This window comes from Myzus persicae, unplaced genomic scaffold (genome assembly GCF_001856785.1).
Source record: "Myzus persicae strain clone G006 unplaced genomic scaffold, MPER_G0061.0, whole genome shotgun sequence".
In the NCBI taxonomy this organism is placed as follows: Eukaryota; Metazoa; Arthropoda; class Insecta; order Hemiptera; family Aphididae; genus Myzus; species Myzus persicae.
The window spans coordinates 1-17008 of record NW_019104144.1 but is presented as its reverse complement, the minus strand read 5'-3'; the positions used below and the strand labels follow the sequence as shown (position 1 = coordinate 17008).

Genomic DNA, 17008 nt, shown 5'->3' with positions numbered 1-17008 from the left:
TTTTTAACATATATATATATATATATGTATATTTCTTTTTCATAGAACTTTCAAAATATTCTTGCATAAAACAAATGTACTGGAGTATTAAAAGAAATATATATGTTTAATACAATTTCTACTTTTGTACAGATTCTTTAAGTGCCAAATGCCGTATTAATTTATCACGATTAATATAAAATATACAAGCCAACATCTGTATTGGAGCATGCTACTCTATCTATAAGACGTATATTGTATTATGCCATTATGAAACTCATTTGCACATACCTATAATATTTTTGTAAATGCTGTGAATGGTTGGGCACATAATTATATGCAACGAGTAATAATTTTATCGTTATATAATACGGTTAAAAATTATTATAAATTGGATATTTATTTTTGGTATAATTCGACTTCAAAATTTTCATTTCAGGGCGATAGGTCGGTGAAATTTTATAACAATTCTGCAGTATCTATAAAAGGTATTATACTTATTACAGACGTGAAAACGGTTCGATAGAAAATCGTCGCATGATTATAATAGATCGGCGGTGATACGATCGCGGAGAAAATGAATGGCGATGACCCAATACCGGATACGGGCGGGGGAGGCAGGAAACTCCCTCCCCCCCAGACCATCAACCCTTCATCAAATCAACATATTGATCATTTCCGGACTGACAACATGTTCCATCAGTTTCCCGAGGATAGAACGCCGGGCGCCGCGTAAAGGTAGGATGCTCAAAGTCATTGTCAATATAATGTTCACGGGTTCCTTATATAAAGGACCTATATTATAGGTACAATAAGTTATAAGACTATATTATATACAGTTATATATACTTCTACTGCCGTTATTTAGGAGTAAGAATTAATTGTAATCAAACGTCATAACTCGGCTAGGTTTGGAAAGCTTCGATTAAATAATAATTTCGTAATAATATGACGATTTTTAAAATATAACACCAATATCAATATGAGTATCGTGCATAATATTGTCGACTTATATTTAGTTAGTTTATAACATTATTTGTGTCGAATACGGCGACACATATAATACAATAAGCATTTTGATATAATTTTACATTGTATAATAAGCGCATCGAGTTTTGAGTTATGCCATTCGTATAACTGCACTAAAGTGCATGTATAACCGGTGTAACTGTACAATATTTGTTCATACGGTGTACACGTTTGAGTCGATGGGTAGCCAGTCCGAACGTTGTCCGCGGAATTCCGACCAACATCAAAGGATGTTTAGGAATGAATGTAAAATTTAATTAGATATCCGTCATACAGACGTCAGGCACACGCCACCGATGACCCCACAATTGCGTCAAATATATTATGATTTATCGACAATTAATAAAAAAAAATATCAGTATCAATTAATTGATGTGTGTATATAAACCGTGCTATACTATAACCTACCGGGACCTAACCGTCTGTACCAGATACCTTTTCATGTATGATACAAAAAAATAATATAATACAATTTATACATAGGTATATACATTATTATAATAATAATATTATGAACTTTAATAATAACTTAATATGCATAATAGGAATTATAGAGAATATCATAACTCATTGTGCAATCAGCAATTTCAAAAATACCATACCGACCTAGTAATATATTATATTACATAAATACGAGCAATAATATGATGTTATTCATCACTGAATTCAGTGATGGTTCGAAAATCGAAGTAGGTAATCAAATTTTGGTACTCGGGAGTTTGATTAAAACGAGAGAAAGGCCACCACCCAGTATTATATTTGATCTAAACGAGTCACCAAAATTGATTAAACAGAATGTAATTTTTTTTAATTGGTCCCAACGGGTCCCTGCACGAAATAATGATCGCGGGTGTAATATCCTATCCTAAATATAAAACTTACCCCCCCTCCCCCCAATCAAAGTTACGGGTGATCAACGCGGCACTCCTGCAGACAGTGTACAGCGACGCGACAGAAGCTAAACAGATGTATTCATTAATTTTTCCGTTAATTAAAAACACGAAGGATTTATATTGTTGTTTAATTTTAAAGGTTTTTGTCATTGTTTACACGCGCGCGAGTGTATACAATAACATCATGACGAAAGGTTGACGCGCCTTAGCTATTATAATAATATATTACATAATGGCTGACAAATAAAAATAATAATAATAGTTACTGTGCGGTGTACGTAAAATATAATAATAATATATTGTGTTGTGGCCGCCGAACGAAAGGATTATTATGTTTGATGGGGAACAATAGACTGATCCACGAGTTTACTCAAGTGATAATAATATGTGATCTTGTTTGTTGTCGAAAAACGTGTTCAAGGATTTACTAATTAGTAATTACGGACTATACAGAGTGCAGTGTATATTAAAATATATTCTATATTATGACAGATCGGCGGCTGTATACGAGTATATAGTCAGCCGGCTGCGAATATAGATCATATAGTAATAATATACATTATTGCGAGGTCGTCGGATGGAACACTCGGCGCGACAATGACATCGCAACAATTATTTCGGTCACGAATATCCGTCCTAGCTGACATACATATTTTAATATTAAATTAATAAAAATGTTATATGTATATATTATACAGAAAGAGAGAGGGAGACGGACAGACAGATAAAGAGAGGCGAGCGCGATGACATTTGGGCTCTTGAGCACATATTATTATTATACTATACGTATCAGGAACGCACGCACAGGGTTAGGTATACGTGGTCGCAGTTGGTAACAGCTGCAGTGACCGTATATAACATATTATATAATGAGGGGATCGCGCTGCGACGAGTGAAACGTGACGGAATAAAATCTTACTCGCAATATCATCTGTACGCGCCGCACTATCGTGACATATATAAGTTTCGCGTGTGACGATTTATTATAAATATATGCTATTATTGTAATACGTTATGAATTATTACGGTTTTCGAGTCCGTCTCGCAACGAACGTGACCGAAATTCTGTCTGCCGATCGATCGATACACACGCGCACTTTTGTCAAGTCCAATCGCTCATACGCGTATATGCCGACGGAGATATAATAATAATAACGTTTGATCGTGTATGTGTGTATGTGTGTGTTTGTATAAGTGCATTATACTTACAGTAGCGACCGACCGTGGAGTTAAAACATTTTTTTTTTTTTTTTTTTAATTGCATTTCGGTCGTTATTGGCACTTGGCTCGGGAAATCAATCGGGTTTCGCTTCTCACTTTGGGAGTGTGCGTGCGTGTGTGTTGCAGGGTTGCAGGGTAGGAGGTGGGAAGAAATTTAATTGAAATCTCTTTGAGTCCGGCCGACCGCACTGCAGCAGCAATGATACATACCATCCTCCTCTTCGTCGTCGCACTTTACAGCGAATTATCCGTGAAATACATACGGCTGTATATAAAAATATAATATATATGCCTATCATATATTATGATTTTTAGAGCGTTGGCCAGTGAAAAACAGAACGATCGAGCACAGAATATCATAACGCCACTGTTTGGTTTAGGCAGATGACAATATTATAGGTAAGTAAACCATTCTGCGTGTGAACATATACACGTATAGAATTATCCAGAGGTAAGACAGCCGAAAGAAAATAATATGAATGTGCACTGCACACATAATATATTATGATCACGGCGCGGTGAGCACGCGACGAAATGTTTTGCGATTAAAAAATCGGAGCTGAGTATTTATAAATATAGGGTCGTAAACGACGTACGAGATTTCGTCGCCATAACGCCATAGTCCGAATCGATGTGAATATCGCCGTGAGGAAATATGTGGAATAGAGTTCGACGAGTTGTCGTTTTGGACGATTTCGGACGACAAATATGCAGGACAGCGACGATTGACGGAAGTCTGACGAGACACAATGCAGTACCTACCTACCTGTAGGTACTCGCTATTATACGTACGTATGCGTATATTATCTACAACATTTGACGATGCGCTAGTGGAAAAAATTTTTAAAAAAATCCATCGGAATTATTGCGGCGGGGGACGAAATGACAGCGTTGAAGCCACACGATTTGTGAACGCCTCTCGCGCGTCAACGTGTTGCTCTGTTTGAAAAAAAAAAAATATTTAAAAATAAGCTGTCATTGCTGCGGTTCGTGTGTACAATATTATACACCTGCGCGCGGCTGTTGACAACGGGAAATTAAAATGTCTCGTGGCAAATGTATACATAATAATAGGCACACACTACCGCATAAATACGTGTGCTCGACGAGATGGCAGTCGATCATGCGATGTTTAAAAATATAAACGGCGAAAGTGAACTTTCTAGCGACGCCTTTGCACCGTACACAACAATTCACGACGGGCGCCGAACGAAATCGGCCAAACAAAATATTATCGTATGAAATATTATGTATTTATTTTTCTTCCGTCCTTATGTGTATTTTTAATATATATATATATCTACGAATTCTCGGGGCGGTATTACACACATAAATAATATTATGCGTAGTAAGCGACGTGATATCAAAACGCGATCGTTTAGAAAAAAATATTATAACGCATCGTAAGATATATATGATAAATAATCGCGGCGAGGGCGTAGAGGGAAAAAAAATTATACGGCTAAAAAAGTTATTTTATAAATCTACGCTGATATTAAATCGGTCGCAATAATAACACCCACGCCAAGACTAAAAAAAAAACCCCCGTCATTAAACTTGCTGAAAACGCGTACAAGTGTACATTATGTATGCATATAATATTATATGTAATGTGTATATAAGTTTAAATCCGAGGAATAGATTTTATCGCGTTTTCTTTCCCCCCATTGCGGTCACGTCCAAAAACCGCTAGCACAAGGGGTGGGTATTTTCCATTACAATAATAATAATAATAATATAAATAATAATATGATTATAAGGAACAATGCCCGGATCATTCGGTTTTCGCATATCAACGAGATGCATAATTATTTAAATTCGAAATCATATTGCATAAACAACGACCGGCAAAAAAAAATCGTAAATTATAAATTACAAAAACGTTAATCGATTCATTATTGTTTACGAATAATTAATGTCAAACGGGACGCGAGAAATTATGTACAATAAATATGTATGAAGACAATATAATATGAAAAGGTTCCGTGAATCCATAAACCAACCGGCCAGGTGCTATTATAATTAATAATAATACACCTACACGAAATACTGTTATTTAGTGTTTATAAACACCATCTCTGGAGAGTGTTATATATAGCCAATATATAATAGTTCACAGGCGCTTATGGAATATTAAATATCGATGACAAAAAGTACATAAAGATTGTGAAAATCCTACATCCATAATCAATCAGATTATACTGTAATTATTTACCTATACAGAAGAAGACCTTTTTTTGGAGGAGGAGTGAAGAGGAAATAATAATTACTCAGTGTTCGGGTATTTTTGGAGTTTAAAATCCAATTCGAAAAAGTTCAAAAATAGTTTTATTCGGGTTTATAGGTTCTCGCATGTTTTTCAGTGACAACATTCAATACATTTTATTTCATTACCCAATGCATTACGCAAAATCATTAGTATTTTTTTTCCTCCGAAAATGCAGTGTCTTAAATACCCACATTATAAAATATGTAAAAACACAAAAAACACAAAAGTTAATCAAACGAAATTAAGTTTTGATTAGGACTAAAAATAAACGTTAGTGTCGCAACTCACGGCGCAAAAATAAATTAATATTATCTCATCGTAACGGATCACGTCAACGCCGGGGGTGCCAAAGTTTATACTTCATATCATATACTGTGGATATAATATATATGTATATGTGTAAATATATATTGTCACGGGGGGATGATTTTATCGGGACGCGTCGTCGCGAAGTTCAAATATTTGTTTTTCCGCCGGTTTTCATTCATTTTGTTATCTTGGTTATAATAACCTAACAGGAATATATTAATTATTCAAAACAATATAATAATATAATACGATATATGATCCGTCATCGTGTTGTATATCATTTCATGTAGGTATATACAGGTGGTACCTATACCTATACGCGGGAATCGATCGTCGAATAAACAATTTATAGGTATGGCGTGTGTTCAATTAAAATAGAAGAGAGCCAGTCGATTTCGCCACTACATTTTACAGCAAAAGCCAAATCGAATTTCACTAGAGTTTTTTTTATATTTTATGACGGGTGTACCTATATATTAATCAGTTACTTCACTGGTTCGTTATAACTATATATACATAACTTATAATTCGATCAATATATTGTGAGAGCTATTATAAACCCCTTTTACGTTACTATAACATATTATTATTTTTTTTTTGTAAGCGTATTATGTGCACTTGGAATATTATCAAGTAAATTGGGCGTACATGAACCAATGCAACAGATACAACCTCAGAGTATTGGCGAGTTTCTTATCTGTCCTACTCTGTAATTTTAATCTGCATTAATGATTTTTCGCAAACTTTTCCAAATACATATACACAATGTAATTGTTGCACATACTTTGTTCCAACTTTAAAGGCGTTAGGACGTTTCAGAACTTTTCCCAGCTATTTTCGTTAACACGAATTTCTGATCACCGAACGTTAAAGGCATTATGTCATTATGATGATCAAATGACGGCCAATTTCCAATCCATTATTTATTTAATATTAAAACTCATAGCTGGTAATGATAATAATTATAATGATTTTGAGCACAAAAATATGATGATAAATTGAAAGTAAAATCAAAATTAAGAGTTTAAAAAACTGAGGGGAAAATTATCTCGATCCGAGTTATTTTCTTAGAAGTAATTGGGTTTTACTTTATAGGTACTTACTACAGTTGCTGAAACCACATAGGTAACTAAAAGGCGATCATAGTTTAATGACTTTTTTCAAATTGTATTTTTTAATATGAATTAAATATAGACTATATAAATAAAGTCAACATTCTATAGTATATAGATGTAGTCATATGGCATATTCTTGGTTAAGTTGTACCTTAGTCACTATATTGAATAGTAGTTAAATATAATATATCAATGCGATTATTGTTGCATGATAAAATAATAGTTTGCAAATATCGAGATAAAATAGTTTTGCATTATTATGTGACCGTAATAAACATAAGAAATGTACAACGAAGGAGAATAATTTGAAATTTAAAACCTCTTCATCATCACATTGTTTTAATTAAAAATAAGTACGAATTTGAATAATAAACTCAAAACAATTTGTTTGAAAAACAAATAAGTATAATAATATTGGAGTCATAATAACCTAAAGTAGAATAATATACGTTAAATTTAATTAAACGATAAATAACACGAAACTAATTGTTTTCTGAAAGTAACAACATTGTAAAGTCTTCATGGTATAAGCTTGTTAATATTGTAAGCTTTCACGCTATGCTTAGAATTTAAAATGTTTGTAATAACACGCACCCACGCATATAATAGATAATGACCACAGGAATCAGTATCCTTTATTTAAAAAAAAAATATTTATGTGTCTGTATTTCATCTTGCGAATTAATATTTTCGTCTAGTTCGATAAAACAAGAGTATAATAGTCTTAGTTTTAATCTTTATTAAAGTGACCACTGCATAATCCAATAGCTGATACCCATAGGTAATAATTTTGAATAACTTTTTTTAATAACTCAATAATAATAATAAACACAAAATATAAGAAAAAATTTAACGATTAACCATCAGATATGTATAAAAAATTGAAATAACTGAAAGTGATAATATTTTACTGCTCCAAAACAATGTACCCCATAGCTTTCAGTATTAAGCTAATAAATATAAAATAATTCAAAAACTACTTTAGACCAAAAAAATTCATACCTACGCATGGTTCTGTATAGCATAACGTGATCAATATTTATGTTTGAGTACATTTAATAAAATGTTAATAAAAAAAAGATTACAAACATTGGCAACCCCATTGAGACAGTATAAAAAACAAAACGAGAAACACATTAAAACCATTATGTGAACGTTGTACTTTCACACATTCATCATCTCAATTAATAAAACACGAGGTTCGTTAAAAATTCACCCCCACCCCAGAGTTCAGCAAAAAAAGCTGTATCTGATAATTAATGTTTTCTCCGATCAAGCCTAGTAGTGTAGTGCACATATTATCTCATACACGTACAGTTATTATTAGAAATATTATTATAGAGTCGTGAGCACTGCATTGTTTTCTAAACATTTTTTTCTACAAAAATAATATCATACACAATATGCAACAATTTTAATATTCGAATATACATGAGTATAAAACCCGTTACGATGTGTATATAAATACATATAGGGTGCAAACGGTAAGGTTATTCGTAATGAAAGGAAATATATTATTTATTACATAATGTATAATATATACTACCGTCTTTAACAGTTCGAGACGACAAATACGATTTTTAATTAACGTTTTAAACACGGTCGTATAATTAGGTTTTCAGCGAAATTTGCGTTCGGCGGTGGGTTACACTCGAGAAAAGAAACAAAACAATATCGCGAATTTATACGAAAATGCCACCCACCCACACACACACTTTGTGACGTACCAATTAAACGCGTAATAATATTGTATACCTACGTGAGGGTATATAGGAAGGTGCGTTTATATAACTTTATGCGTTTGGGGGGGGGGGGGGGGGGTTCTAGCAATAATAGGAATACAAATACCGCGAGGGTATAAACATACGTGTAAAATCGTAATGAGAAATTCGGTTCTGCGGACGTGCTCACACAAGGGGGGGGGGTAGAGCTTATACACACACACACCCTCGACCACTCACCCTTACCCACACTCATACACACACACACACACACACACACACACACAACCCCATCGTTCATGTACATATACAGTATGTGTGCTAACCGATCCACCGTTGCCCCTAGACACGGACATATATATTTTATAGACGGTCGTAACGGCGGCCGCGGTCCGAAACGCCACACACATGCAATAACGCACAGGAAGGAATATAATATATTATAACGTTTATGATAACGAGACCGCCGCCTCCCCCCCCCCAACCGCCGCCGCCGCCACAGACTCCGAAGACCCGGATCGCGCGGAGGCGGAGGCGGCGGCGGCGGCGGTGGCGGTTTGGGGGGGCGGCAGTGGGTTTTTCTCCGGAAATCGGAGCGGCAATCGATAATCGCGCGCGCGGAGCGAACGTCGCCGTTACGTATACACTACGCGTACACACGTACATGCGTATATATATATATATATATAAACACGTACAATTTATATACGTGTGTATATAATATCGTATGCCGCGCGCGGGTGAATCGCGCCACCCGCGCCGCCCGCGTCCCGCCGATTATTCGCGCGCGCCCGCGTCACTCGCGCTCTCACCTGCGAACGGTCGTCGGTCTGCGACGGCGGTGGCGGCGACGATCCCGCGTTTGCTTCCGCTATATGTGCGACAACCTGCAGCAGTCCTCCTGCTGTCCGTCCGTCTATATGTATACCGCGGCGGCTGGCGTCTGGATCGGAGGGCTCTCGATGCGACGTGTACAACAATAATACGACGCGTCTGCGTTACACCGCCGCAGTCTTATAATGATCGCGCTGCGGTTGTCGCGTCGACGGCGGTCGTTGCCGTTGTCGGGGTCGGGGACTGATCGAGCGACGGCGACGGCGGTAACGACAACGTGCACATCACCGCAGCCGGTCGATATTACCGCGTGTGGGTGACACGCGAAAGATACGACGACGGCTAAGACGCGCTCGGCGTAGTATGCGTCTTACGTGTAATAAGTCTGCAGGCTTTTATTATTCCTCGAGCGGCACTCGAGTCGGACGGATGCGATGGTGTACTTTTCCCGGCAAAAAAAAAATTAACAAAAAAAAAATACGTATAGGACCGTAAAAAGTCGACTCTTCGTCGTTTTTGATTAGACCGAAAAAAGAAATCAAAAACAATCTGGCATATATTATAATGGTATATATATAATTATTAAATCGCGCCGCGAATGCGACACTCGTCGGTGGAACGGTGGCGGACGTTAAAACACAGCGTCGAACGACACACTACGGTACGCGCGCCGACTACTATAAACACAACATTGGGTGAACGAGCGGCGGCGGCGGTGGTGGCGGCGGTAGTGGTGCCCCAGCGCCGCGCCGCGGGTGTTGCTGGCGTTCCGCGCGGCGGCGGCGACTCACCCGGGCCCCCTTCGCAGCCGACCGCCGCCCGTCTACCGTTGGCAGCATCGCGGCCGCCGCTGAGGTACGTGTGTGCCGCCACCACCACCATCGTAGCTGCTTTAATATATATCGGCGGCGGCGGCACAGCTAATTCGATTATGTCCTGGTAGAGAGACGAACTAACTCACACTCATACAGACGCACACGCACACACGCACAAGAGTGCGCAGGCGCGAGGGACCTGTACGCTTACTCTTGTATATTATACAATCTCGTGTACACACACACCGTATAAAGGTGTACGGTCCAACGCGGGTGTGATCGTTTTTCATCCCCCCCCCCCCGAAAAAATTCCCCGTATATACGTACACACACACACACACTCGCGCGCGCGACCAAGCGATTATAGGTATAAATTTATAGGTATGTGTGGTATATACCTATACGCACGCTGTACGTGTATAAACCAGACAATATGCCATCCCAACCTGCACACACACATATATTAATATATATATATATATTAATATATATGTGATACCATCGGGGGCAATACGCGCACCGCTGCCACACGAGCTCGGGGTGAAATATACTCTCGGTGTTCGTTATAGCCTCTAAAAGGGTTAAGTTTAATTCGATAAGCTCCTACACACGCACGCACACACACACACACACACCCGCGCATATATACACGGTCGAGAGAGCGGAAAACGGTGTCGGGAGATGTGTGTGACATGTTGTTGCATTAACACCACCACCACCACCACCACCACCGCAGACGCCGCCGCCGCCGGGCCTGTCACGGCGCTATCGGCCGTGTGAAATGCGCACGTATTTACGACGACATGACATAATAAATAGGTCGTTTTTTTGTTCGAAATGAAAAAAAAAACAAACAGACAGACAACGATCGACCTGCACAGAGATCGGCCGAAAACCGTTGGTCGGGAAGAGGACGGCCGACGCGAAATTGTAGTCTCGTATAAACGCATCTTATATGCGTCCAAGTTGTTATATACAGTGACGCGAAAACGTACACTGCAACAGGCCGTCGTCGTCGGGTTTTGAAAAACGGTAGCGGGACCCGACAGCGTCGCGACGGGTCGGCAGAAGAGCAACGGAATTGTTAAACGACCCGGAGAAACTTTGAAACAACGACACGAACCGGAGGTCGCCGCTAGCGGACGAGGACGAGGATGAGGAGGACGAGGAGAAAAAGGATTTCCGCCGAATCTCGGTCTAAAGTGTCCAAACCTTATTTTATCATACACGCGTAGCCGTCTTTATTTGCCCACTATTAACGCGTCGTGTGTTTGTGTTATCTCGCGCCACCGGAGTTTCGCCGTCGACCGAGCAGCTTCCGGTGCAGCGTTTTCGCACGATGTACACGCACTTAATACCTGTGAGAACGAGACGCGATAATACGGAGTGATGCGTAAATCCCTTCAACGGAGCATTCCAATTTCCAACAGTCGTAGTATGATAATAATATGGGCATTGTAACCGAAAAGCCTCGTCGTTCCTACATGCAGCAGGCATGATGACAGTATTACGTATATTGTTTATTTCTCGGCACAGTCGTGTGGATCTTCATACGAACCGCCGTATTTGCTTGCCATTCGTTTTTGAATTGTATCCGAGTGAGATAATAACGCGACATCGTTACACGCACATGAGATTATTTCAATTTATTTGTCGAATCTTAATGCATTTATTTATATGATTACAGTGATCCCAATTCTTCGAAAAGCACGTATAATTAAAATAACGAAATAATCCCACACAAATCATGTGATATTACGTTTTACTTTCAAAATGTACTCATTTTATTCCATACAAATTGTATTAATAGTTTAAAATATATCGAGGTCCATCATCGGTTTGTCATAAACAATCAAAATTTAGAAAACAAATTATCGAAAAAACATAGTTTTATACGTTTTCATACTCTATAGTAAATCAAATCTGTTGTCAGTAATTTAAAATTGTGTATAAATATATTTTGTTTTATTAGAAAGGCAGAAACTAAATTATAAATCCAAGAGTTCGAAATGATGGCTTGCACTGCAGTTCAACAGCTGCGCATTTTTCTACTGTTGTATACAAAACAAACATAATACATTGATTAAGATAGTGAAAGTCAAAAAATGTATTATTAATGTACTGTTATTATATATTTTAATTTTTAACAATACTAAGAATATTTCACTTTTATTTTATACTTTTGATAGCCAGACAACAAAATAATTAGTTTGTATAAATGTCTATTCTGCTAGGTACTCGCATATACCCAGAAGATTAATCACTTAAAGCGCAGTGACAATGCGAAAACCTTCGACTATTAAGACCATATTTGCCAGGAATCAGGTCCCCGATTATAACAGCGTAAGCTCTATCCAGACATCTAGTATTACTTTTATTTCAGCGATGAAATGTTTATAGTTTTCCAATAAGAATGTTTTGACAATTTGGTATCTTAAGTGTCTAAGTGCTTACGGCCTACAAAATACGAATAGTTTGATACCGCCTTGCATGTATACGGTTATCTATGTATTGATCAAATACGATGAAATCCTATTTCAGAGCTTAAATGATAGCCACAAGGGACTGTATTGGGAACCGAAAGAAAACGAGAAGAAAATCCTAATTGCCGGATCAGTCTTAACTGCACGGTAAGCCCTATTTTCTCTCATAAATACATACATACACATACACATACACATACACACACATATATATTATATATATTTCATACATCAACCATGCAGTGTATTAATAAAACGTCAGCAATATTTTGTACTTGTACATTTATATGTTTTTCTTTTGAATCCTTGCTCCCTCTTTTATTTTCTATTTATACATACTACATACAATAAAAATTGGTAAGATTCTAAAAACACTATATTTTTCACACGATAAAACTAAAAATGAAAAGTTAAAATTTAACATGAAGGGTTCAATTTAATTAAATACCCTCTCATATTCATAACTTTATTAATGACATTTAGCAAATTGACATTTTTGAATAATTAGAGATATGGGTACTGATTTAATTATTAATAATGTATGTCTAATATTTTTAATCAAAAAAAACTTTTTAAAAATGTATAAGTAAATTATTGAGATAACGTTTTATTAAATATATAATAACAGAATAATTTATAACTTTATAAATCGTATTAAAATTATAAAAGCCACTTTGCAGTTACTGTGTAATGCGTATTATGAAATATAAGTGTAATTAAAAATCAAAAGAACTATTATTGAATTATAAAAATTTATTATGATTATAATTCTTTAAAAACTTTAAAAATATAATTCATGATTTCGATTTATTAAGGTTATTATACAATTCAACGTAGATATTTAAGTATACAGTTGAGAATTAAAGTTTGAAAATTCTTATTATTTGTACCAATAATAAGCACTGCACTGTGGTCAATCATATTATGTTTATTTATAGTTGGCATAATTAAAATAAAAAGTACAGATACAGCCGGAAATTTGTTTATGAACCACTGGATCAATTGTATACGAGATTCACCAAGTATGCCCTTGCACTCCTATTTTTCTTTTAATATACATTTTTTCAAATTATGATTTTGTAATTTTTAAGTATACTTAAGAACAGTATTATCAGGTTTAATTATTTAGCAATACCAACATCAGTTACTCAATCGGTTCTCGATAACAAGGGAAAAAAGGTTCATTTATTTACATTTTTCATGTAACATTAAATACAAGGAGTGTCCTGCATGTTATGATACAAACTTCTTTTTTTTTAAATTTTGAAGTATATGAAATAAAATTTGAACGAGTAGTTTCCGATGTATTCAAATGTATATATACTATAAGGATAATAGTCATTAAAAATGGTTTTACAAACATATAAAATCGTTCTAATATATTATGTACCTAGTATTTATTATATAAATCAATGAACAATATTTACAAATTTTAAAATGTTGATAAATAATGTTAGTTACTTAAATTTTCAAATCAACACAGACCTTATATCTTCCAAATCCATTATCCGCAGTACACAAAGTTGAATATTTCAATAACTACTCCTTAAAATTACAATTTCTATATTCAAATTTGTATAAAAATCTTCCTTCTATCAATGTAGGTACAGCAAGAAAGGTTAGCTCTCGCTAAAAAAGTTTTTATCCACACAGGAAACTACTTAAATGTTACATAAAATCAAAATATTTGAAAAAATGGTCCATCAGTACACTTAAAAATTTAAAAAAAATAAAATTTGATTAAATTATTATTAGGAATAAAATAATGGTTAATTATTCTGTATACATTTAAACAATGATAAAATAAAGCATATGAATATTTATTCTGAGTTTGCGGTTTACACGTATAAATTATCAAGATATTATTAAAAATGAGTGCTTGCAAACATTTTTTTATAAACATTATGATTCAAACACATCAAGCCATCAAAGAATCTATAGATTACAGATATAGTTTATAATTTGATCAGTTATATGGCTAAATTTAAATCTTCAGAGGGTGTTTTTTACATAAATGTATTGTATACGGCTATAAGATATACAAGTTTCAAGAATATGACTTTTTTTAATAACATACTTATGTAAATATGCAAACGGCTATGGATAACTTTAAACTGAAGGGCATAAAAAGAAATTCAAAGTTATCAGAAATTTAAGCCATTGAAATTTCACAACATAATATATATTTTGTGTGTAATGGAAGTTTAAAAAGAAAGACAAATATTTGTTTGAACTTTGAGGTACCTATATATTATAATATTATGTCATTTTACATCATATATGTACGGAGTATATAATAAAATGAAAATATTTATTTTACTGCGTTTGCATTAAATATCAAGTTTCTCGTTATCTAGTTACTATCCGCAAGTACGCGTTATTTATACTTAAAATTATTGTGAAATAGGGATGATGTTCTGCACTGAACTTAAAACAATAAAATGATATGATATTTATTTGGTTTGCCATTTCCTATTAGCTATTGATAACTATTATGTATGTGTAATTTCGTCATTGTATTTAATTAAATAAATAATATTCTGTTATGCATACAAAAATATGCGGGCACGCTTTCTATACCTACGCTAAGCGTAAGCACATAATTTAATGGACGATTTTAAACAATTCCACAAACTTATATACCTACATTATACACCTCGACAGTCGTACCTTTATCATTATTATTAGGTCATAATGAAACACTACACAACCAGAAGGATGGTAGGTATATAATATAAACGCGCAGTGGTATTTCTCGAAAGTGCATATTATAAAATATTACTGTTTACACAGCGATTTCGGGTGTAGTTCGAAACGCAGTCGACCGCCAAAAAGTCACTAGTTTTAATGGAACTTAGGGTTGGTAAATTAAAAAAACAAACTATATGTATGTATATACTATATATATATGCATACACATGCACATTAGGCCGTAAGCGCATGATATAACGTCGAGCTGGGGCGGCGAAAATTTATTTTGTGCAAACTACCGCTGGCAATCCGCGGTTGACGGCTATTTTAACTTTGACCGAAAAAACAGGCCCGGGTTATGAGCTTTCAGCTATATGTACAATTGTTGGACGGAAGCCATGTATAACCCGGGCCAGAACAATACGCGAGCCAGTAAAGTAGTGTGTGTGTGTGTGTGTATGTGTGTGTGTGTGTGTGTGTGTGTGGGTGTGTGTGTGTGTGTGTGTGTGTGTGTGTGTGTGCGTACTCACACAAGCAGTGTATATACACGTGGTAAATGATGTACGTATATATACGCACTTAGTGTCTGAAATGTCCATTACAACGTGGTCATTGATGTACACGAGCACCCTTGAGACCAGATATCCGCCCCCCTAAAAAAAATTCTGTTCGATTTTGGCAATACGCTCGGAAAGTTTCTAAACATCCACCACTGCTTTCATTTGCATTATTTTGTATATAGTAAATAATAACTGTACGATTTACGAAAATATATTTTGTCTCTATAAACAAATCGTTTTTTAATGTGCAGTGCCGTTAGAAACGTATCTTTTGCGCTCATACTACGTTTTATTTATTCATTTTTTTTTTTTATATAGAAAAGTTAATAAGCAGGACATCAAGTATAACTTAGAAATACATCACGTGTTAAAGAAAAATGAAAAAGAATAAACAGGATATACCAAAGAAGGGATTTATCTCATTTGTATCGATAAAAGTTGAATAACTGTAAAGAGTTAAGACATATAATTATATGCAAATTAAAATAAAATGTTGGATTGGAAATGTTGTAAGAAGTACTTAAGTAATAACTTACCCATCGGCCGTCTGTCAACTTTCAACGTATGTGATGTTGAATTGCATTTCAGATAGCAACCGCGGCTGCTCATTACACCGTCCTGGTGGACTCCAATCTTTGCTCTAAAAGAAAATAATATTTTTATAGAATTCATAAGTGTACTCTCATATTAAAATATAATACATAAAAATTCTATGTATAATATGATAATAATATTAAAAAATATTTAAAAAATTATATTTAATCAAATAATTAATTTTATACACATCGTATACTATACACATAACATACAGATTTATGTTGGATGTAAATTGCGTGAATTTATGTTTTTTTTTTATCAAAGCTCAAAGTTTGATACTTATTATATAGTATATGTACATATTGGAGAATAAACACGGACATTTTTTTTTAGATGTACCATTTTTGGAGTTTATTAGAAATTAACAACAACTAAGACAGAAAAAAATTATAACTAAAAAATTTAGGTGGTTAAGTCCATAATTAATAGTATTTGTTTTTTGAGAAACGAGTCAATCTCGTTCCTTAGACTCGCTGCAGTAGAATAAAATTA

The 17008-nt window shown here is 35.2% G+C and overlaps 1 protein-coding gene across 2 annotated transcripts in view; it reads right to left on the bottom strand.

The window, feature by feature from the left end:
* Window positions 1-16557, bottom strand: part of LOC111039193 (neuronal calcium sensor 2) — a 42681-nt gene extending 26124 nt beyond the window's left edge. Inside the window, exon 1 of one of the 2 annotated variants that reach the window (XM_022322562.1) lies at window positions 16456-16557. In XM_022322562.1, coding sequence (XP_022178254.1) covers window positions 16456-16528 — 73 coding nt within the window. In that variant the 5' untranslated portion in view covers window positions 16529-16557. Of the gene's footprint in view, window positions 1-9348; window positions 10098-16455 lie in introns of those variants that run through there. The other variant, XM_022322563.1, reaches the window with a different exon arrangement.
* Between the last annotated feature and the right edge of the window lie 451 nt (window positions 16558-17008).